At 48.7% G+C, this 22,237-nt stretch overlaps 9 protein-coding genes across 9 annotated transcripts; 5 read left to right on the forward strand and 4 right to left on the reverse strand.

The window, feature by feature from the left end:
* Positions 1-262: 262 nt before the first annotated feature.
* N7503_008856 (uncharacterized protein) lies at positions 263-1,320 on the forward strand (the record flags this gene model as incomplete). Its single annotated transcript, XM_057068403.1, has 2 exons — positions 263-301; positions 355-1,320. 2 exons carry the CDS (start codon positions 263-265, stop codon positions 1,318-1,320), a joined length of 1,005 nt encoding a protein of 334 aa, XP_056919258.1.
* Positions 1,321-1,609: 289 nt separating this feature from the next.
* On the reverse strand, positions 1,610-2,414 carry N7503_008857 (dolichyl-phosphate beta-D-mannosyltransferase; the record flags this gene model as incomplete). The annotated part of the gene is made up of 2 exons (XM_057068404.1): positions 1,610-2,243; positions 2,311-2,414. 2 exons carry the CDS (start codon positions 2,412-2,414, stop codon positions 1,610-1,612), a joined length of 738 nt encoding a protein of 245 aa, XP_056919259.1.
* A 255-nt stretch (positions 2,415-2,669) lies between these two features.
* Positions 2,670-4,175, forward strand: N7503_008858 (uncharacterized protein; the record flags this gene model as incomplete). Its single annotated transcript, XM_057068405.1, has 4 exons — positions 2,670-2,709; positions 2,765-2,813; positions 2,870-3,929; positions 3,981-4,175. 4 exons carry the CDS (start codon positions 2,670-2,672, stop codon positions 4,173-4,175), a joined length of 1,344 nt encoding a protein of 447 aa, XP_056919260.1.
* A 188-nt stretch (positions 4,176-4,363) lies between these two features.
* N7503_008859 (uncharacterized protein) lies at positions 4,364-5,372 on the reverse strand (the record flags this gene model as incomplete). The annotated part of the gene is made up of 2 exons (XM_057068406.1): positions 4,364-5,234; positions 5,284-5,372. The coding sequence occupies 2 exons, from the start codon at positions 5,370-5,372 to the stop codon at positions 4,364-4,366; spliced, it is 960 nt and encodes a 319-aa protein (XP_056919261.1).
* A 568-nt stretch (positions 5,373-5,940) lies between these two features.
* On the forward strand, positions 5,941-6,879 carry N7503_008860 (hemolysin III family protein; the record flags this gene model as incomplete). Its single annotated transcript, XM_057068407.1, has 1 exon — positions 5,941-6,879. The coding sequence occupies one exon, from the start codon at positions 5,941-5,943 to the stop codon at positions 6,877-6,879; it is 939 nt and encodes a 312-aa protein (XP_056919262.1).
* Positions 6,880-7,958: 1,079 nt separating this feature from the next.
* Positions 7,959-9,300, forward strand: N7503_008861 (Zn(II)2Cys6 transcription factor domain-containing protein; the record flags this gene model as incomplete). Its single annotated transcript, XM_057068408.1, has 2 exons — positions 7,959-8,312; positions 8,365-9,300. The coding sequence occupies 2 exons, from the start codon at positions 7,959-7,961 to the stop codon at positions 9,298-9,300; spliced, it is 1,290 nt and encodes a 429-aa protein (XP_056919263.1).
* Positions 9,301-9,529: 229 nt separating this feature from the next.
* On the forward strand, positions 9,530-10,861 carry N7503_008862 (SDR family NAD(P)-dependent oxidoreductase). The gene is made up of 4 exons (XM_057068409.1): positions 9,530-9,845; positions 9,938-10,125; positions 10,247-10,398; positions 10,470-10,861. The coding sequence occupies exons 1-4, from the start codon at positions 9,674-9,676 to the stop codon at positions 10,846-10,848; spliced, it is 891 nt and encodes a 296-aa protein (XP_056919264.1). The 5' UTR covers positions 9,530-9,673; the 3' UTR covers positions 10,849-10,861.
* Positions 10,862-13,497: 2,636 nt separating this feature from the next.
* On the reverse strand, positions 13,498-15,109 carry N7503_008863 (serine/threonine-protein kinase). The gene is made up of 2 exons (XM_057068410.1): positions 14,504-15,109; positions 13,498-14,422 (listed from the first exon to the last, which is right to left on the reverse strand). The coding sequence occupies exons 1-2, from the start codon at positions 15,099-15,101 to the stop codon at positions 13,785-13,787; spliced, it is 1,236 nt and encodes a 411-aa protein (XP_056919265.1). The 5' UTR covers positions 15,102-15,109; the 3' UTR covers positions 13,498-13,784.
* A 3,798-nt stretch (positions 15,110-18,907) lies between these two features.
* N7503_008864 (WD40 repeat domain-containing protein) lies at positions 18,908-21,302 on the reverse strand (the record flags this gene model as incomplete). Its single annotated transcript, XM_057068411.1, has 3 exons — positions 18,908-19,615; positions 19,663-21,004; positions 21,097-21,302. The coding sequence occupies 3 exons, from the start codon at positions 21,300-21,302 to the stop codon at positions 18,908-18,910; spliced, it is 2,256 nt and encodes a 751-aa protein (XP_056919266.1).
* Between the last annotated feature and the right edge of the window lie 935 nt (positions 21,303-22,237).

Raw genomic sequence — 22,237 nt, forward strand, 5'->3', positions numbered from 1 at the left:
ACAGCCCTATGTAAACGGCATCTTCTACCAATCACAAGGCTTTCAGATATCTAGGGGTATTGCAGTCATAAAATTCAAGGCGCTCTTCATCAATGGAATTGCCATACCAGAAAACTGTTAGCGCCTACATAAGGGGCAATAACGAGATCTTACCAGAGTGTGGTCCAAAGTAAGCTCCGAGCCCCGCGGTGGGTCAGGTACGTCAATCCTCCTAACCACATTTGCCCCTCCCAAGCTACAGCCAACAGCCTTCCAAACAACAATGTCGTCTCCATCGCACTCTGGTGTTCTTCATGAATTCGTATGACTAGCCTACCTTCGTTGTATCACTATGAGCTGACTGTCTTGTTATAGGCCCCCAGGCTTGTGGCCTTCGAGTTCACATCGCCCGAGAAGCCAAACAAGCCAAACAGCTTGATTTTCGTGGGTGGATTGACCGATGGATTTTCCACGGTCCCCTACGTAGCTCCCTTAGCTAAAACACTTGAGCCAACCGACTGGTCTGTCTTTTCTATCTTGCTTACTTCCTCCTACAATGGATTCGGAGTCAGCAGTCTTGACCTCGATGTAGAGGAGATCGCACAATGTGTGCAGTTCATTCGCAATCTGAAGGGTGAATCTGGAAAGGTCGTACTCATGGGCCACTCCACTGGCAGTCAGGATGTTCTGCACTATCTCCACTCGCCAAACCCTCTTCCCAAGGACTCTGACTTCGACATCGGTCTCAAGTACCTGACTCGCCCCGTGCTCGATGGTGCCATTATGCAAGCGCCCGTTTCGGATCGGGAGGCTATTAAGCACCACGTCGAAACCTCCGACCAGCCCAGCGAGGGTCGGGGCGCTTATGAGCAGCTCGTAAGCGCTGCTAAGAGACAGCCATGGACCCATGATAAGATTGACTCTATCCTTCCAATGAATATGACTGGAATGCTGGGTTTACCGGGCAATGCGCCTCTCAGTGCCCGCCGATTCCTGAGCCTGGTCAGCCCAGACAGTCCTCAGAACCCAGCAGCGGACGATCTTTTCAGCTCCGACCTGACTGACAAGCGTCATCAGGAGACATTTGGGCAAATTGGTTCGCGGGGTATCCTGAACCCCAAATCTAAGTTCTTGATTTTATACTCGGGCAGTGACGAGTATTGCCCGCCTTGGGTCAATAAAGAGGCTTTGCTGCAGAAGTGGCAACAAGCGACCGAGGCTGGGGGTGCTTCTTGGGATACAGAAAACGGTGGGATCGTTTCTGGTGCCTGTCACAATGTCAGTGGCGAAGGCCAAGAGGATCTAATTAGCCGAGTGGTGCGGTACCTGCAGAGCATCTAAAAGGCATATTGTCCGTCCAACTGGAAACATGTTTGAATACACGGCAATTTCCGTAAGACATGGAATAGATCATTGGATTTTTCTCTTGACATACAAAAGGTTTCAATAGAAAAGACATGCAAACACCGCCCAATAGTATGAAGATAAAAGGAAAAGGAAAGTGTAATGAGAGAGGAGGCCATTATGGGGTATATCGAAGTAACGGACAGACCGTTCAGAGTTGACACCAAGTGGGCCCGAATGAAATGCGCACGACTCGAAAGTCAATTAGTAGGTTTTGCGCTGTATCTTAAACCTTCAGCCATAGAGTGAATACACCCTTGAGATACTCGACAATCTCGCTGCCACCCAGCTTGCTCTCTCCGTAGAGACGGTCGACAAAAGTGATAGGGCACTCCTCCACCTTGTATCCCATAGCCTTGGCACGGACCATCATCTCCATCTGGAAACTATAACCCTTGCTCTGAGTGCTGGTAATGACCTTGTCGAGGACCGCCTTTTTATACAGGCGGAAGCTACCAGTCAAATCGCTGACGCCGGGCATTAGCATGACATCGGCAATCATGTTCGCAGTCCGCGATGTGAACTTCCGGAACAGATCCCAGCCATAGACACCACCCTTGATATCTCCACGGTTGGCGTAGCGGGTACCGGTCACAATGTCGGCGTCGCTCTCCTTCTGAATGCGGACCATCTCGGGGATGAACTTGGGGTGGTGACTGAAGTCGGCGTCCATGATGATGACGAAGTTGCCGGTGACAAACTGGAGGCCGTGCACGTAGGCGGTTCCCAGACCGAGCTTGCCTGCGCGAGGCTTCAGGATGATGTGCTCGGGGCCATAGAGCTTCTGGAGCTGCTTTGCGATCTCGAGGGTGCCGTCAGGAGAGCCATCGTCAACAATGATAACCTCCCAATCCAACTTGCTGTTCACAGATAAGAAAGAAGGTCAGCTATCGCATTGGCAGACCAACGGAGTAAAAGCTCGCGTACTTCTCGTTGAAGGTCTTCTGAAGCAGCCAGATAATAATAGGGAGGTTCCTCCGTTCGTTGTAGGTCGGCAGAATGACCGAGTACTTGTTACTGGTGGCACCCATTTTGGAAGATTTGAGAACTAAGATTCAATCGGTGTCTCCGGGACAAAAGCGATCAACAACGAAGAAATAAACAGAAAGTAGGGAGCGAATGGCCGGACAGCTTGTTGAAGGAGGAGCAGCGTCGCGCCAACTCTGGCCAGATCCGGCGTTGTTTACCGCCTTCGGTTTTGCCCGATAAGTTATCGCGGACCACGAGCTTCCCCCAGACAAACGATCCTCGTGGATCTATTTACAAATTACGATAAATCTCCGACGATGGCATCCCCGATGAAACATTCCCGCAACCTCTCCAGACGTGAGCTACATTGCTACGGATCATTGATGTTCCCAAACGCTGATCGGCTTTCTAGCTTCACGGCCCCGCAGCTCAACACGAGGACCATTAGATGCACCAGATGAGTGAGTAATGACCTCAAGATCTCAGAATGATAGATCCAAACTCACAGTTCACGCAGCCCCCTTGACTCAGCAAGCGCATCCTCCTCACCCAACCTCAGCACAGACAATGATGGCTTCTCGGGAGCATCACTTCACGAACTAGACCCGCTGGCCCCCGATGATCTTCCAGAAACATTGGGCAAAGACCTTTCTTTCGTTCTCCGGCATAATATCTTCCATCCTTTAAATCATAGCAACATTCCATCTCCGCTACGCTCCGAATTTGTCGTCCTCAATCCCGGCGAACCGCTCTCATCCTCTCTCGGCGTACTTGAGAAATTACTCGTTGGAGGCCGTTTCTTAGTCGCTGCACACTTCGCGGCTTCAATATTGACTTCCTCTCTGATAACCCCTATGGATGTCAAGATTATCTTTTCTCTATTTTACACCCGCCTTGCTTGTTTAGAGCTGTCAGGAAATACAGTTCTTGCCGCCCAGGAGTCGAAGGCATTGGAGGATTTGAACTCTGCATTCTACTACATTGACGTGGAGAGTGAGTCGTCTGACGTGGACAAAAAAGAAAACCACGTCCCCAATCATTATCCTCGTCATATAGTTCCATGGCCATTGCGCGTTTTAGCCGTGAGACTTCAAAGTATCGGATTCGGCGACCCCCGCAGAAGTATTGGTGGTCTATACGAGATCGGACTGGAGGCACGACGAGAGATTACGAATCAAGCAACTGGGGAGGCAGAACGGAAGATTTGGAGAGAAAGACTGGCAGACTTAGGAATGCGAAGTGTCAATGCGCTAATCGAAATGGGTGATCTTGATGCAGCAAAAAGATCACTTGAAAGTCTACAATCGGTCGACTCTGATACAGATAATACGAAACTGCGGAAAGCACTTCTTTTCCTACGAATTGGGGATGTTGACTCTGCGCAGAACATCTTTGGTGACTCCCCAGAGTCAAAGGAGTCGGCCTTGTTGCAGCCGCTCCTGAGCATGTCAGACGGTCGTTACAATGATGCAGTGGACCAATGGCGGACTTTACAAGAAGATAAAACAAGGACAGACGCTGCCTTGGTAGCGCAGAACTTGGCTGTTTGCCTTCTATACTCTGGCAAATTGGATGAGGTATGTTGAATGACTGTTTGATTGTTGACCTTTTGCTTACGGTATTACCAGGCGCGTCAACTGTTGGAATCTCAAATTTCTGCCAATCACTCGTTCAGTAGTTTGGTTTTCAACTTGTCAACTGTCTACGAGCTCTGCTCCGATAATGCTAGTCACTTGAAGGGGCAGCTAGCGGCCACCATTGCAGGTCAGCCGGTCTCGGGGCAGACGAATATAGACCGACCGAATACCGATTTTAAGCTATGAGAATATTTAAGAAAGTGACCTGCAATGGTCCTCATTGATTCTAGCCTTCTTTTAAACTCCATGTGTACAGAAGATGCCAATCTCAACGTTTCATGAACAATTCAACCCTAATGATACGTTTCGCCCGGGCACCAATGCCATGCATGCAACCAAAAACGCCAGTCAAGGAAACGCAAATATGTCCGGCCTCATTTCCCCGCTGGGATGGGCTCCTGTTTCGGCGGTGGTCGAACCTTGGGAATTTTAATTATAACCTTATCGCCTTCCCTCTGCCAGCCAAGATTCTCTTTCTCGATCAATTCCTCCCACGTCCATTGTCTATCATCACCGGTACACCCGCCTATAATCCAGTCCACATGGACGTTAAGGTACGCACTGCCGACAGCCTTCAAGGCGTGTCTGCGCATTCGGTCCACAGCCCAGTTCATTACCGCACGCATATATGAGTCAACACTTTTGCGCACTTGCCAAAACGCAATCCAGTTATCATGCATTAATGCCGTCAAGACGCGGTCGACAGCTTGCGATTGGAAGTCGTAGTCCCGACGCGCCCGTGCGCGTAGCTCAAAGGCCGACACCATATCCTGTTGCCGACATGCATAATCGAGAATCAAGTATGACACCAAATCTTTGACTTCCGACTCGGCCATGGGGTGTGATTTGGAATGGAGCTTGCTGAGGCAGTACTCTAAGGACGGAAAATACGACGGGGGGTGTTGCGCGAGAATGGACATGCGAATTGAGAAATAATGGACGAGCTGCGCAAATTTGGCCGGAGTTGTTTTCGACGTTGCCAAGATGCCTTCTCTGAGCTTGCGGAGGGAAAGAAGCAGCTTTGACAGCTCCGTCGATGGTGGGGGAATGCGCCTCTCTGCGGGGTTGGACGTGGTCCTTGCAGCTGGCTGGGCGGTAGGTGGGTTCGAGGTCGCATCATTCGACGAGCTCACAGGGAGCGATGCATGTGCCGCATCGAAGTCTTTCTGGTGGTCGGAGCAGAAACGCATATATCGCTCTAAGATCTTATTGTAGTAGTCTTGCTGCTCTTTATGATCGAGAAGTCTGCGGTTGCGTCAGAACGGCTCTCATGGATGTCATCGGAGCAACATACGTTCTGTCGCCCTTTGAAACAAAGCCGACCCTATCCAGAGGGTCGGCGACGGGCCGTAATCGGCTTCCCTGAGATCTGGCGGACTGCATCGCGCAAGCGTGGCTGCGTGAGGGGACAAAGCCATATCAGATCTGGGGTCGATGTGGGCCACCGGGATTTGCACTGTTTGCGCCGAGGTCCCAACTACCCAACGCTCTTGTCTATTCAAGTGCTTTAGCCCTTGCCGCTTTTGCTACTTAGATGCGTTGAGTCCCTATCTTCCATACCTCCATCCTTTTTACGTACACTGATGAATGTAACACTACCAATAGGCCCAGTTAGTTTTCAGCATTCTGAGATTAATATTGACAATGAAATTCATAAAGCACGCCTGTTTAATTCTCTTGCGCATTGACAACGGATCACATGACTATGTTGCGACCGAGGCCAGTACAGTATGCCCTATAAAAGCGGCGGCACCCAACGGAACCTTGAAATTATGGTATCTACAGCCTTCCTATTGTGTTTTGCCCCTGGTGCTTTTTTTCCTTCTTCCTTTCAGACGTTAAAGCAAAGGGGGCTTTAGCGCACCTTTATACTTCTACGTGCCGTGCTTTATTTGTGGCGGATCCGTCAAGTTCTAAACACCACGTCCTATACTAGACTCTGCATGTGACGATGTCTCGCCAACGTCACCCAGTACAGGGGAAAGAGTCGGACAGTCCAGCAACTGCACTGGCTAACCCAATCCTCGAAGTTCCTCCGAGCATGGTAAAAAAGCTTCTTCACTGGGATGAATTGCCACACTGGCAGCGCGACAATCACCACATCCACACTGGATATCGACCAGCCTCGTCTTCATTTTGGGCCTCGTTCCTATCATTGGGCTACTTTCACAATGAAACCATCAATATCTACAGTCATCTTCTTCCAGCCATCTTAGCCGTTCCTGCAGCTCATCAGCTCTATCATGCCCTGGAACCGCGTTATCAGACTGCAGCAGACTCTGACATTGCTGCGTTTTGCTGCTTCTTTGCCGGTGCTGCTTTCTGTCTGGGAATGTCCGCGACATATCACACGATCTCTAACCACTCGCCTGCGGTGGCCAGGATTGGCAATGCGCTCGACTACATTGGCATAGTCGGGCTTATTGTGGGCAGCTTTGTACCAAGTGTCTTCTATGGATTTTACTGTGTACCCGAGCTCCAACATCGATACTGGACCATGATCTGCACCATTGGGCTGGGCTGCGTGTGTGTCTCAATCGTCCCACGGTTCCGGACTCCCCGCTGGCGACCGTTTCGGGCCGCCATGTTTGTCGGGATGGGCCTGTCCGCCGTCTTCCCCGTACTCCATGGCTTGTCTCTGTTTGGGTTCGACCGTATGCGACAGCAGATTGGCCTCACATGGCTTCTGCTCCAGGGTTTCTTATACATTCTCGGGGCCGCGATCTATGCAGCACGGGTACCCGAACGACTGCGGCCCGGCAAATTTGACCTCGTTGGCAGCTCGCATCAGATATTCCACGTGCTGGTCGTGTGTGCGGCGGTGGCTCATCTGACGGGACTGTTGAAAGCGTTTGATTATCGGCATAGTGGGACTGCCGAGATCTGTTAGATACCACGCGGCTGGGCTATAAGAGCAGTTTAGTGGAAAGGATGAGGTTGGACAACATGTTCATGGCAATTCCAGAGCTAGCATGGAATGAAACTTTTCACACGTGTGGCGAAAGGGTAAATGCTCTTCAACGGTGAAAGTTCCTGCTGACGGTGACCTGGTTCGCAATGTGCAACAATGACCACAGAGTGAAGCGGTGAATAGCTCTGACAGGGAATAGACCGAAAGGCCACGGGTTGAATCCGGTCAGCCGAGTTGCAGCGCACTCAAGATTTCACATGGTGCTCCTCGTCATTGAAGGGATTGTAGATAAGTTCTCATTGGCGGTGCATGCAGGCCTGGCCGACAACATACTCCTAGAATAGCCCTTGTCAGCAGTGGTGGTCGTCATATCTCCCAAGAAATCAAGAAAACAGCTCATGAGAGAAATACAATAATAATTGGAAAACTTAACTCCGTGGGTCATTTACGATGTTGCATCAGGGTGTGTGACTGTGAAGACCCCTAGGGTGCTCCAGGTCCCAAACTTGCCTTTCTGCTTTTACCTATCACGAACGATGCTCTAATTGAGCAACAGCTGGACCCAGCAATGCTTTCTTCTATCTGGCCCATCATCAAGTCTGTGGGGTTCGAGAGAGGGGAAGGCGGGCAACCCTTTGATTTTACTTTCAAAGTGCCTGTCGCCATCCCCGACCAAGTTGATCAGATGAAAGTATTCTTGGGTTTCACAGCGGCTGACCTCTTTGCGGCTGCCGCCGGTATAGGAATCCGAATGCAAGTGTGACATTTTTTCTTGCTGGTTTTCTTGGAACATGAAGCTTGAGTTTGTTTTTATATATACGAGCACAGTGGAGACGGTGTGTGTGTCAGAAGAAGGGGGGAGGGACTCGATGTGTCCTATTGGATTCTATGCACGTCAAACCCAGAATTACCTGTTTGATTTTTCATGGTCTTATGCACTGATCGCCCCGGCATTGTCGACCTTCCCCGTCAGATACCTCCATATACCTGGTCCCAAGCAAAAAGAGAAGAAATCTCCTCGAATAATCTTCCCAGCTTTCACTCCTCTTTTGCCCTCGATGCTTGCCGAATCCAATGGCAGTCCCTATGGCGGGGGTAATGCACCAAAACTTCGAACAGCATGCGAGAACTGTAGACAATCCAAGGTGAAATGCAACCTGTCTGGGAAGAACGTCTGTACAAGGTGTCTGCGGCATGGCTTGCAATGTCAATATGGCTTTGCCAACCGATCTGGCAAGCCTAAGGGCAGTAAGAATCGAGCTACTCTCCGCAAATTGGGTCAACTTCAGGAGGATAAGCCACCTATCCGGGGTTTTCGTGGCAATCGCATTGTGCCTCCCGTGGCAGACCGAGAACCTCGAGTTCCTACTGAGTATCCAGGCCATATGGGAGATTCAGTGATGGATGACGATGTGGGTAAACACTTTTTGACTATCATGAAAAATCCTAACCTTTATATCTCAGATATGTATGATTCCGGGTCCACCTGGACTCTGGGAAAGCCCAAGAAGTTTTGGTAGTAATACCGCATTAGACACGCCCATATGTCCTTCGCAGCTGGCAACAGTCGATGGCTCACCCTTCACTGATCTGATGGATTCCTGTCCTACGATGCCCCATGGTTTGGGATACCCACACACACCCGTCACACCGACGTTTCTCCCAGCAGACCCTCTGATCGACGGAATGGCGAGCCCGCCTTTTGGTGGATCTGTCTCTTCTCCGTACCCGGCGGCACCATGCGAATGTGTGGACAGGCAGATATTCTATATGAATCGACTGAATCACCTTCTTGCCGAATCTATGCCTCTTCGGTTCGACCATAGCCTTCAAGCGGTCAAAGCCACATTTTGTGCATGCCAGGTTTTCATGCAGTGTGTCAAATGTAGCAAAGACAGCGCGAACCTGCTTCTAGTCATATCTGTCCTCAACCTGACCCTACAGTTGTTCGAGTATTGGATTTCACGCGAGACATCACGAATGCCTCGGGTGGAGCATGGCGATATTCGCTATGGACATTATGAGGTCGCCCAGGATGACGACCGACAGATACGGGCTTTCTTACTTCGAAAGTTGTTACTCCAGTGCAAAGATGTTCTATCCATGTTAACAGCAGCTGTCAATGCCGTCTGTCTTGAAGACCCGAAGCTTCTTGATGCCGAAGGCTCTGCAGATCCGAGGTTGAAGAGTGAAGATCTAGTCAATCAGCCCTATGCTTCATCGGGGCACTTTGGTCCGACGTTGTCACATCAAGCATCAGATACGATGTCCAATCCTGGGAATACCTGTCTTCTGCCTATCATTGGGGGCTACGAAGCTACAGTGGAAGCATTCTTGCAATCCGTCTCGAGTGACTGTATCTGTGGATCCAAATACTCAATAAGAAATGAGTCCCTTTGATGCTTTTTTTGCGAATATGGAAGATCTGGATGGGAGGAGGTATTTTGCTGCGTTAAATCATTTTTATTCATTGTCTCCTTTCCCACCAAGTTGTATCTACGGGAGGTTCTTTTGCGTAGATACTATTCAGCTCGACAGTAAACATGCATCGGCTACTTTGACCAGCAAAATTGAATTTAATAGGCTATATGGGTTATGTGTTTTCCATTGTTTTTTTTGTTCAGCATATAGTAGTTCATTCATAGTTCTCGTTACTTTTGACAACCCCACACTCTCGGTCCGCGGCGAGCCTCGGCATTTCGACCGCCTTGTATAAGACCCCAGCTTTCCCCTCATCTTACCCGGTACATCACCAGCAAAACATAACATCAAAATGGCACCTACCGATCGTCTTGCCCAGATTAACAAGCACCTCAATTACCCAGCCGGTCTTCTTGCTGGCCAGGTGGCCATCATTACTGGTGCGGGCCAAGGTATCGGCGCGGAGGCAGCTCGGCTTTTTGCCAACGAGGGCGCCAAGGTTGTGGTAGCAGATATCGATGGCAGTATGTGCTTTCAGCTCTCCATTCCTTCCTGCTAATTTGCAAATCATATTAAATGGACCTTTCCTTGAAACATAACTAATCTCCCAAAATAGAGAAGGCCAACGCGGTCGCTGACGCCATCAATGCCGCCGAGCCTGGCCGCGCCTTGGCTGTAGCCGGCGACGTTTTGGACAGCAACTACATAACCGAGCTTGTGAAGCGCACAGCCGAGTTCGGTGGTGGCAAGATCCACATTATTGTCAACAACGCCGGTTTTACTTGGGACGGTGTGATTCACAAGGTGAGTCCCCTTGCTCTTCTCACTTGATACATTGCCCTTGTCGTCCCAAGATCACCCCATTGTACATTACCCTAGCTAGGCATATGAAGGGCTAACGGGGGTACCCTTGACGAATCTGTAGATCACCGATAAGCAATGGGATACCATGCTTGCAGTGCACAACACTGCGCCTTTCCGGTTGGTGCGAGAGGCCGCGCCGTATTTCCGCGTCAAGGACCAGGAGCCGCGGGTTGTTATCAACATCAGCAGCACAAGTGGCATTCATGGCAATGCGTAAGTTAACTTGATGCCTTCCTTCTGTCCCGGGTGAAAATGAACAAAAGGCTAACCACCGGACTCGATAGTGGCCAAGCCAACTACGCTGTCGCTAAAGCCGGTGTTGTCGGTCTTACCCGCACCATTGCTAAAGAATGGGGTCCTGCCTTTGGCGTGCGCTCCAATACTATCGCCTTTGGCTATGTGACTACTCGTCTTACCGCTGCCAAGGAAGAGGGCGCCTTCGTCACCACCCCTGACGGTACTAAGGTCGCGCTGGGTATTCCTGGCAAGCAGCTTGCTACTAAGAAGGGCGACGAGTCTAAGACTGAGTCTTTCCCGGATATCCCGCTGCGGAGACCGGCTAGCCCTGAGGAAGCCGCGCGGTCTATTTTGGGTGTTGCCAGCCCGTACTTCTCCTACGTGAACGGGGAGACCATCCGGGTTACTGGTGGGCGCAATATGTAATTTGAGTTGGCTTGCTATTCAGTCTTGTCACATGTGGCCATGGGTTTTTCGTGACTGTGCCACCTGAGTAGAAAATGTACATTCTTCCAATGTTGACACGCACAAGTAGTGGAGAACCCCAGATCTCTATTCCACATGCCGAGTGACGAAGCTCACCGGAGTTGCCCATCTAGCCCATAGTCTGATCCATTTCTTGAAGTGTGGCTTTTGATAATTTACAAAGTATGAAGCCAGGAACATGACACCCTTTGAAACAGAATTCGGCCATCGACCGACATGTATCCACAAGTGCCTAACTCACCCAGAATTCCTCTGCATCAATAACTACAAATATCGAAACGAAAATGGCCCGCAATCCCCACCAGAGTCAGACATGCGATGCCAAAAACAAGCAGAAACAACCAAACCCACAAGTTGTCTCAGAGTCGCCCCTCACCTCAGAGGTGCAGCGCATAAGCGCCAGCCTAATGCGCATCGGGGAAAATCAGCCAACCAGTCACCAACACACATCGCAATAGCATGTGAGGTTGGTTAGCCGCATGACGCTTCACGCACCATTGCCGACTGACTTCTACTTACAGTATGATGCAGCATAGCCACGAACGTCTGCCTACGCGAACTTGAGCAAACATCGGCATCCACTTGTCGTCTCTGCAAAGGATTCCTTGAAAATAGGCTAGGGTCTAGACCACGCTCTAACAAGGCATAGTTTCAAATGGCTAGAGCAGTGGTGGATATAGCCTTGGATACGATATGGTGTTGTCGAACTTGGCACCGCTATGCATGCTGCCGACATCCCCGTCTAGGCAAGTGTCCTGATTTGGGTCAATTCTGTATGGGTGGGCATACTCATGTTTCATGTTTCGTATGAGATCAACCAATACTCCTGTTCTGATATCTAAGTTGGTTCTCTAGTGTGTCTCTGTAGTGCAATCTAAAATAAGTTCATATCAATTTGCTTCGTTGGGTGCTCTATTTTCACCTACACCCGGGCCAACATTACCTACTTCCCCGTTGACTATCGAGAAGATATTATCGCATCTAAGTAGATCAAACGACCATTCTGAAGAGGTTTATCAGGCAAGGTAGAGTATTTAACGCATTTCAGGGCTACAGGTACTATTTGATCGGTCCAAGTGCATTCAGGAACCCCATTATCATAATCAAACATCCGCGACTCCTCTGTGGATTTAGGTATTAAGTTCGAAATTATTATTTAATATTATTATCTCTATCATTCTTCTTTACATATTATTCCACTTTTTTGTGCTCCCAGCCATCCAGTATGGGAAACCTAAGTGAAGCCCAGACAAGACGTCCGCCCCCTGCCCCCGCTTCTGGGCCCTCATCAGGCCATGGGGAAACACTCACCGGCCCTACACTACCAGGTGGGCCATGACAACAGTGACTATTCTAGCCCCACCAGCCAGCGACGCCTTTTATTTCCCAATCTGATGGGGCAGTACCACATAAGTTCGTGAAAGTGTTGAATGCGAGATTTTCCTGTGGATCTCACAGGTAGACTGCATCAGTCGCGGCCGATGGGCAATATCTAGCGCACAATTGATTTTCAACAAGGTGGATACCAGTGACTAGGTACCTAATCAGGTACACTACATCAGACCCGCAATGGTTAGGTATGAAGGCAGAATCCAAACTCTAGATTGTGGAGGATAGCTAGCTTCAGTGGAGCCAAACCTTGAACCCCAGGACACGAATCCCATTGAACGATCCAGTCAAAAGCAAAGGAAAAACCGGTGTAGATGTCGGTAAGCTCTGGGAAAAGCAATATAGTTTGCATGCGGAGAACGTTACGCAGCTGTTCCACGATGCAGAGAGCATGAGGTTTTTTATCTCCAATCCAGCACCTGGGCGCAAAAGGCTAAAGCACCTGTGGCGAATCACGCAACGCTGATCGCAAATATGTGAGATCCAGGCCGCAGGACGACGTGGAAAAAGGCCTCGGCATACCCGAGAGGGTTGGCGCTCGTTCATGCCTCATGCCTCACGTCTCACTTGGGCAGCAATGGGTGGTACGACAGTTGGAGCATCCACAGCATCCACACGAGACGACCCGCATAGTCGGTGTACTCTGCCTTGCGGATGTAGGACGGGGAAACGTTGCACGGAGAAGTCATTAAGATTACTTGGAAATGAAAACCAGGAAGGTGGATGATGGAAGTTGTGTAGATGGCATGCAATTATAGCTCCATTGTTGGTATCATATCGTAAATCCCAGTCCTAGTCCAATCCAATCCGTTCCAACCATGCCAATAAGTCTATGCACATATGCAACAAATCCGAGATCAAATCACCACCCATATATCATAAACAGGTACGAAAATAGACATGAATCCTTTCCCGGAATTAAAGAAAACAAAAGTCCGCAGCCAATGTGGTAATCAGCTCTTTAACGCCTGAAACGACTCCGCGCGCAAAAGAATATGTCATCTGCCCTCCCAGGGGCAATCTTCAGTCGTGCCTCCTAATATATGCCAGAAATCTCGAAAACTTGTCCAAGTAAATGAAAAACAAAAAAAAAAAAATAATAACAAAGCTGGCCTCCTGGTATGTGGTGCAAAATATTAAAACAGTAGAAGCGAAAGCCAAATCAACCGTGGAAAGTAACGGAAATGGCCGTAATAGAAAGATAGCCCAAAATCCAGTGGACGATGCAAATATGGTCACAGTCCAAGGGAGAATATGGTCCAGTGGAGAGAAGTATGTCCAAGGAAGAAAAGGGGAGAAGAGTGGCGGCCGAGTCCCAGGGATGGAATCCTCAACTCGGCGACCTTATTTTTGGCGGCTTTTAGGGTGAAGTCCAGGTGGAGGTAAAAATCCCGAAAACGTGGATAAAAATCAAAAGAATTCCCGGTGCGTACATCGGGTTTAGAAGGCGTGTAAATCGTAATAGCTGCGTTAAGTCGATGGGTTTTTTAACAGACCAGAATGGGTGCTCCCGTGAAGGTGTCCGCGGGAATACCATGGTCCACGCAGATGGGGTGAGGAAAGACAACCTTACAGTCCGGTACCTGCACCTGTTCCGAGACCATAGGCGACATGCAGTTGTAATCACCGTAGTCGCCGTAATCCTCGGTCAAGGCGGAAGTATCGGAGATGGCCGAGTCGGAGAAATCAGAATAGTGTGAAGAATCCGACGACGATCCAGACTGTTGGGCATGTAGGGGTTCCAAGGGAACGAAGGGCATCTGGGGCTGGACCAGGTAGTCGGCCTGCGGAATCTGGTCCGGCACCCAAGGGGCCACAGGGGGTTGTTCGGTGAAGCGGGGGCAATCCACGATCAGTTGGCGCAACTCCGGGATGGTGATCCTCTGGGAAGGGTCGCGCTCAAACACGCGGCTGAGAATACAGACCATCTCCGTGGATAAGGGAAGGATAGACTTGAGGAAGAAGGGGTCCTTGAGGTATGCCCGGAATGTGGAATCTTCGACGGAGGCGCGCTTCCATGGGTTGCGACCGCAGGTCAAGTTCACGAGCATCACGCCCAAGCTCCAAACGTCATTGGCTGCGGAGGAGTAACAAGACATGGGTCGGGGGTTGGTCTGTTGACATTCTGTTTGGGATAAATTAGGTTGGTCCGGGCGGGGAAAATGGGGAGGGTCGGTCTCATCTATGGCGTGAAACAAGTACTTACCAGGCGACATGTAGAATGTGGAACCGCAACCAAAATCCGTGGTGAAATAATCCGTGGTGGCCAGGCCAAAGTCGGCCAATTTGACGGTCATGCCCTGGTCGGTCACTAAGACGTTCTCAGGCTTCAGATCCCGGTGGTAAATCCCGATAGAATGGCAGAACTGCACGGCATCCAGCAGTTGCAAGAACACACGCTTGACCAACGGGTCATTGGCGACAAAGTTTCCCTTATCAGTGATACTGGAGAACAAATCACCCTCTGGGCAGTATTCCATGACGACGTAGGTGCAATCCACGGAATCCATAATGCGAACCAAGGAGACAACATTGGGATGTTGGCTGGCCAAATGGTGCAAACGGATCTCGCGCTGTTGGTACTTCAGTTGTCGGGGATCCAGCCCAGCTTTGTTAAGGGCCTTGACGGCATAGGAGATGTTGGTGTGAATATCCACGGCAGTGTAGACGACTCCATAGGCACCGACACCCAGAATGCCAGTAAGTTCCAGACGGTTGGCCAAAATAAATCCTAATCGATCCTCGGGAGCATAACACCGGAGAGTGGGAGATGGTGGTGGTGTTGGAAGCATGGCCGGATACATGATATTTAGTAGGGGAAAGTAAAAAGAAGTTGTAAATCCGGGTATATAAGTAAAATCCAAGAACTCTCAAATCTTTAGGATAAAAGAAGAGAGTGGCGATAGAAGTATTTCCAAGTGATCCGGGCTGTCCAGGGAAGTAGTGAATCTTTCCAAATGCAACGGCATTCAAGGGCAGGAATCCATTCCAGGAAGTAAGCAAAAGTCCAGAGAGAGAAGGGGGGCCGATCTAGGTAATGATGCGGTCTTTCTGGTATGGGGGTGGCGGGTATATATAAATTAAAAAAACAAAACAAGTGCAAAAAAGGAATATACTGTAGTGATAGGGCAAGGAAAGTATCAACATGAATAAGAACAATATAAGGAGGGGAAGGGGGGCGATAAAAATATCGATGATGCGTCGAGTCGTGTTCCATGTGGTTAGGCCAGGCCACCGTGGCTCCAGGAAGCGGTGTGCAGCCTGCACTAGTGCCGGGACTAGTAGGGGGGGACCAGTCTTCACCGCCCAATCATAATGGTTGTTGTGCCCGGAGCACATCAACTTGCATGCGCCACCTGCGGGTCCTGATTGGCATCGAACTTCCACTCTTTTCTTTTTTTGTTGGTCACTTGCCCCCTTTCTTCGGCTTCTCCACCTCCTTCTGCCAACTTCCCTAGTGGCAATTATGATTCGAGACCTCTTCGACCTCTCCGCCACTTCATCCCGTTCCCACATGGCCAATCTTGTATGCCCAGCCCCGCAATAAAAAATACAATTCATAATAATTTATAATTTTCAAATAAACACAAAACCTGTTGGTAGAATGTTTCCTCCAACCGTGTTCCGTGTTCCGTTTCACTTGTAGTATGGGGTTGTTTCTGCGGGACCAGGATCAGAGGCTAACTAATTTGTATGATACATAGGTTTTAATTCACTTTGGCCCCAACTCTATTCTGCCCCGTGCGAGTTAAAGGAGAAAGCATCGAGAGCACCGACCATCAACAAAAAGTGAGGCGATGCAGGAGGGGTCATGAGCCAATCAAAGAACAGGGCGTTGCTGTTTTCGAGAACGAGTGGATCCGCTTTTCCGACTCTGGTTGCACGGGCCTGCAGACCCTGGACCAACTGTGTCAGTTCTGGACTGATTGGCCAAACGTGGTGAGTTGGGGGGGGGGGGCCATTTGTGTGACTCCTCTAGGCGCCTAACTGTGTCAAAGGGCTGGGAAGTCTGCCTCTTTCTGCCTTTCCGGGACTAACCGTATAGGACAGCTCATACGAGTCAACCAGTCAAACTGCGGTGAGAATCACCTGATCTACACGATGCATCACATTCGTGCTGCACCCCAGGATTGGCAATGCAGCTGGACCGCTTGCTTCCGAGAGTTCTCTCACCGCTACCTGGAGTTTTACCAGTTCCATGCTCCTTATTCAATAGTTCATAGACTCTGGTAGACTACTGGTTCCAAACTCCTAAGCTATGCCCAGATTCAGGTCTTAGCCGATCATCGGCCCTGCATGGAGGCGCGGATGCGTGCTGCCAGGGGGGCTGGAGTCATCACCATTTCCCACAGCCCCACAAAATAAACACATCTCGACATCATTTAGCACATGGAACGAAAGTAATCTCATCACCACTTTCGGTGTTCATCGTTCCCGGATAACTTTGCCACTAAAGGGGTGGCAACCATGGAACGCGGAGATCTTTGCCTTCGAGAACTCTCCACTAGAACATTGCAACCCCCAAAAGTTTGGTTCTCCTGGGTTTCCTGGAAAGTATCCCTGAAGCTAGTGGACGCAACAGTGTGGTCTAGTCCACTCTGTACCAGCCTGCAACTTAAGATTGTAGTCAGATCTGTTATCGTCCTCGTACAGGTACATGGCAGACCCAGTTGCACCACCAATTCCACACCACGTACTCCGTACAACAAGTCAACGCATGTCCACAAGGCGTCCAATATCTGTGGATTAATGCATGGCCCCGAAACGCCATGCATCTTTCACCCGGGCTAGCTTCACCCCACCATTCACCTTACTCCTTTCTGCCTCCTATTCGACATCCCCAATCCTCGTATTCTACTCGCCCATACAGCTATCACTGGCCGCGCAATTTCCAGCGCCCAGTCCAATCGGCTTCCATCCGCACCAACCCAAATTTCCGATTCTGGTTCTCACCCACTTTGCCCATTCGTCTATTGTCTCGGGAAATATGGCCCTCGCGTGAGCGGGGGTAAACATGCACATTAACCTAGACCAGCGGTATGTACGTAGATGGCTTTATTGGTCTTTGTCTTTGTTTTTGTTTTGATCTCTCCTCTTGTGAGCTCGGACCCGAAGGGATAGATCCGAGTCGTGCTTTAACGGCGCCCGTTTGTGATGGGTCAGACATGTTATGAGATCGGCGCGGCAGTTCACACTTTCAACCGTGGATGCGTTCATAGTTGATGTCAGCTTTCGCTGATCTAGACCTCCTCCGTATCATCCGGGCGCGGGCGTGACCCAGTTTTGCTGTGTCACGCACGGAGCACGTTATACTGATGGATGCATACAGGTTTATCTTCTTTGGTCCGGAGTTAGACCATGGCTGGCTGGCTGAGGAAGCTTTAGTTATTGGATGGTGGATTATTCCACTCCTTTGAGCCTCTTCGACTAAACTCCTGTACCCAGGTACAGCGACCATGTGCAGTTTCTAGAAATGTTCCCCTCAGCTCGCCCTTGACAACACCCAAATATAGATTAGTCAACTACTACGTCAATCGAGGCGTGGTACATACTTGAATGGGTATTGATTGAATGTTTGCCTTCTTGGGGGCCAGGCTAAGCATATACATTAATGTGGATATGATGTCGTAGACATTCATTCTCCGCCTGCGTTGCCACCCGCATATGATACTGACTCAAAAGTGTTAATGCCCAATGGTATACTTAATTCTCCTCAGTTATTTCCCTTATTGCCGGTGGCCACAACAGGATCATTTGCCTCCGCGGCTTCTTTTATCCGAGTGGCCACGAAAATGAATATGCACCTGACATGCAGAGGACTATGTCTAGTTAGTGCGCGGCGATCTGGGGATTGATGAATCATCATTTACAAAGTTAGACTGTCGGACTCGTGAGAAAGACAATTTCAGATTGTCGGTCGCAACAATTCTGAGATCCGTGAGAATTTATTGAGCAATGACAAACAGACGTAGTAGTGTGGACGTCGATGGTGAGCTAACGCGTAGCACTGCTATTGTAGTCTTAATTGTTCCCTTTCCCCGTGTGTCGACTTTTCCTTCAAAAAAAATCCACTTGTCTTCTCATGATAAAATTGCCTAGATGAAGTGTCCTTCACTTGACACCTCATGGAGTCATTGTCTATTTCCTTCAGAGATTCCGACCCTCCAGGGCTAGAGGTTGGGCAATTTCGTAATTGTATGTACAGTATCCGGGAATATATATTTTAGGCATCATGATGACAGCTGAGGACATCGGGAAGACCCCAACCTCAAGATACGACATATCATTCCAGGTGTCCAGCAGTTTCCAAGAACATCTGCCAAGGTGAATGTGTGAATCAATCCAAATATTAGATATTTCAATGTCCATTGGTCAAAAATAAAGTTTTCTTGTGCTTAATGGCATCCGTGATCTAATCGCGGATTCACAACTGGTAAAATCATTAACTGTAGTATTTCATTTTTGGAATTCTTTGGCTAATCAAACGTTGTTTGAATCACTTTTCTTAACTAATATCTAAATTGTGATTATCATAATATTATTATTAGCTCCAATATAAATTATGTTATAAGAGTGAATTTTCCAACGAACCTTATTAAATAACGTTACATCAATCAACCTTGGAAGGGCCAGCCATGTCATTAGATTCCGCAAGAATGAGAAATATACAACGACCTTCCGTTGAGCATCCGATCACCAATTTTGCTGGCAGTGTAGAAGAAGGATAGAGATAGGCAAACCTATACTCGACAGGCACCCATAGTATCTTGACTCCGTTATAGGTAATCCAAGACTTGTCATCTTTCAGGCCATATCCATGTAGATCTGGCAAGGTGGGCCAGTGAGACAATTTCGTAAAAGAACCAACTGGACCTATATCAAGTGTACCATTATTCGTGTGCAACTGATAGGAATTGGCTGCGTCGAATTTAAGAAAGCTGAGAGAGTTGATAGGAGAGCTGATATGGATTGTTGACGCACACTGGCCAGTAGCTGGGCTCCAGATTCTGACAGCATCCTCTGATGCTGATGCGAGTCGACTTCCATCTGGGGACCAGGCAATCTGGGTGATTTCCTTACTATGCCCTTCAAAGGTTTGAAGACATAGACTCCAATTTTCCACCACCATTGGATCATTCAAAAGCCAAACTGGTCTCTTGTGCTGATAGCATATTTTTGTAAGACTCTCTCTTGGGCTGAAAATCAAAGGTGAATAATATACTTGCAGAGGGCTGCTTTCAATCGCTGTTTTGTGATATTGAATGAACCTAGAAGCGTCTCGAGCGCGATTCAGCAGGACCTGTGACTTGCTTTTCTCCTATCATGTCCTCTATGAGAAGAGATAATCGTGAAATGATTAAGCACACATATCTGAATTATAATCTCAAGCTTTTGCATAGCTTGGATGCCGTATGAAATGCTTCCTAAAATGCTAAGTGCCTCGAGCCAATTGAGGTATTTCTTTTGCAGAAAGCCATCAATATATCCTTCATCATCAAGGCTAGAGCGCATAGTTTGGTTCCCCCAGCTAGCCTGTAGATGCTCAACCCAGTAGATACACGCATACCGTGTAGCTCTTAGGGGATCCGGACTTGGCTTTTCAACTTGCCTAGCTGGAAAACCTGGAGCCTTGATACTGCAGATGTCACGTTGCAGTGTTTGGAACAAAGACTTTAACGATCGCATGAAAACCAGATGGTGCTTATCTTCAATGCCTCTAGGAAAGAGCTTATTCGGTGCCTCTTGTAGCAAAAATTCCTTCGCAGACTGATGAATAAACGTAATGGTATTCTGGCGTAAGGCGAGAAATGAGCCACACATTGCTATAATTCCTGATAAGGCTTCATGATCATCAGGGATAACAATAGGCATTTCAATCATCATGCATAGTTCATCCATAGTTATCGGGCGATAGACTATTAAGACGAGAGCTAACAGTTGTATGCAGATGTCGGCATTCTCCGAGTCGAGAACTCTATCCATCATGCGACCGTATAAGGCATCTAGTCCTGGAGGGAACGCTTCTAGCTTCTTAAGAGTATTCCACCGTAGAGTTTTAGAAAGTTCTTGACAAACCAATGATACCCATAAAAAAGTGCCTTGCGAGTCTGATAATAGGTAGCCATTGACCGAAGCGCGAGTTTCATCGCTATAATTTTTGATTTTCGTCAATTCGTAGAGTCTGTGCTTGATAAATCTGTTCACGGCTTCGGAAATGAATGCTTCGTTAAGCTCTAGTGGTATTGCAGATATTTGGTTAGAGTCAAGGCGCTCTGTGATTTCAGGCCAGTTGCGACTAGAGACGATCCACTTCACTCTCGGGTGGATGATCGACTCTTGAACGATCAGATCCAGAAGGAAAGAAAGACCATATATGCACTCATCTAGCGCATCAATCACAATAAATGCATCCTCCAAAGCCGGGTCTTCCAGAATATCTGTAAAGATTGCTGAAAGTGCACTCCACGCATTCATATCCTCGAATAGAGCCTTTCCAGCTCGATCGTACCGACTCCGTACATGGACCAGCAGAGATGGGCGCGTTATAACAAGTAAGTATATCAAGCCACGTAGAACAGCTGTAGCATTGTTGATACGTATATCGGTAGCTTGGCAGAAAAAAACAGAGATAGTTGCAGTGTTGTCTCGATTCATTTGAGCCAACTCCTCAATAATACCACCCGTGGACACAGGAGCATTGTTTTGCCTTTACCAGGATCCCCTCGGATCCAGAGGAGACGGTTGCCCGGGCTGCCTTGCCACTATTGGAACTCCTTGCTGTCTAAGATCTAGTGGTACGAGTCTCTGAGAAGGCCTCCGTAGGTGTTCTTGATTCGCTTCATATCATCGTCAGGATTGGTCGTTCGCAAATCCCGCAGGCAGGCTTGGTCTAATGATGCTTGTCTTGATGTTTCCAATTGTAGAAACTGAGCAGTGATGTGACCATGATTCTGTCCCACTTGAGTTCCAGAATTTGTACCACTGAATAATGTGCTTGATGCCATGATAGTAGCCTGTTGGTCTATAGTAAATTGGTCAGCCTACTTTAGGCTTGCAGCTTGCTAGGATACCCCGCCATCAGGTGATCTATCATAAGGCTAGAAATACAACCACCCGAGGGAGCCATTTTTATACATTTTTTGCCCCAATCTAATTGTAAAGAGTCAGTTTCCTGTAGACTTGGATTCCGTAATTTGCCGGTTTGCTATGGAGGTAAACAAATTGATGCCGCTGTGCAGACAAGATTACAATCACCAAATGAAAAACAGCCACTACTAGTGGCTGTCTACATCCACAGCTTCGATCAAAAATCGCCGCCGGTGTTTAATTGAGAGACATTTCAAGATTTCCATGGCAAATATTCTGAAAGCTTTTAAACCACCTGGGCACTGGTATGTAGTAAACATTGCGAGAGGAATATATCGGCTTGCCAATGCAGTTGGATGTTAATAAGATCTTATGTTACATATATGGAAGTGATCGGTCTAATTTCGAACTTCTTGAGCTACTCTATTCACTGTCGCCAATTTGGAACATTGCTTCTTGGCTCGCGCTCGTATTCGCACTAGGCTGCAGAAGTGACTTCAAATACGAATAAGAACGTCACCCTCCAGGGCTGGCAAGGGCCCTCTTTTGAGCATTCAACAACTGAATCCCCAAAATAGACGATGATCTCCCGAATCTGCTGCCTCAGGCCTGTGCAATTTGTCTCATTGCGTGATGAGGCTTTCGAAGCCGATCAAGCACGCCATGCGTTACAATCCATGCGAGAGTGGATCTCAAGATCCCATAGCCTGGACCCTGATACGCTAAGATTAAGCGTTCGTATAGGCGAGGCTTAGTCTCGAGCCAAAAGCAGACAAGGCTACCAAAATAACAGCCCCGATGAGACTTAGGGCTCCAGGCCGAGGTGCAACGGGTCGCGACGTTTAGGCAGACG

This window comes from Penicillium pulvis (assembly GCF_028828015.1).
Source record: "Penicillium pulvis strain IBT 33274 chromosome Unknown contig_7_segment1_segment0, whole genome shotgun sequence".
In the NCBI taxonomy this organism is placed as follows: Eukaryota; Fungi; Ascomycota; class Eurotiomycetes; order Eurotiales; family Aspergillaceae; genus Penicillium; species Penicillium pulvis.

Excerpts from the sequence above, each read along its gene's own strand:
- N7503_008862 (XM_057068409.1), top strand. The coding sequence starts at position 9,674 with ATGGCACCTACCGATCGTCTTGCCCAGATTAACAAGCACCTCAATTAC. Across the intron at positions 10,126-10,246 it reads GGGACGGTGTGATTCACAAG|ATCACCGATAAGCAATGGGA; the intron begins GTGAGTCCCCTT and ends ACGAATCTGTAG. Across the intron at positions 10,399-10,469 it reads AGTGGCATTCATGGCAATGC|TGGCCAAGCCAACTACGCTG; the intron begins GTAAGTTAACTT and ends CGGACTCGATAG.
- N7503_008863 (XM_057068410.1), bottom strand. The coding sequence starts at position 15,101 with ATGTATCCGGCCATGCTTCCAACACCACCACCATCTCCCACTCTCCGG. Across the intron at positions 14,423-14,503 it reads CACATTCTACATGTCGCCTG|AATGTCAACAGACCAACCCC; the intron begins GTAAGTACTTGT and ends TATCCCAAACAG.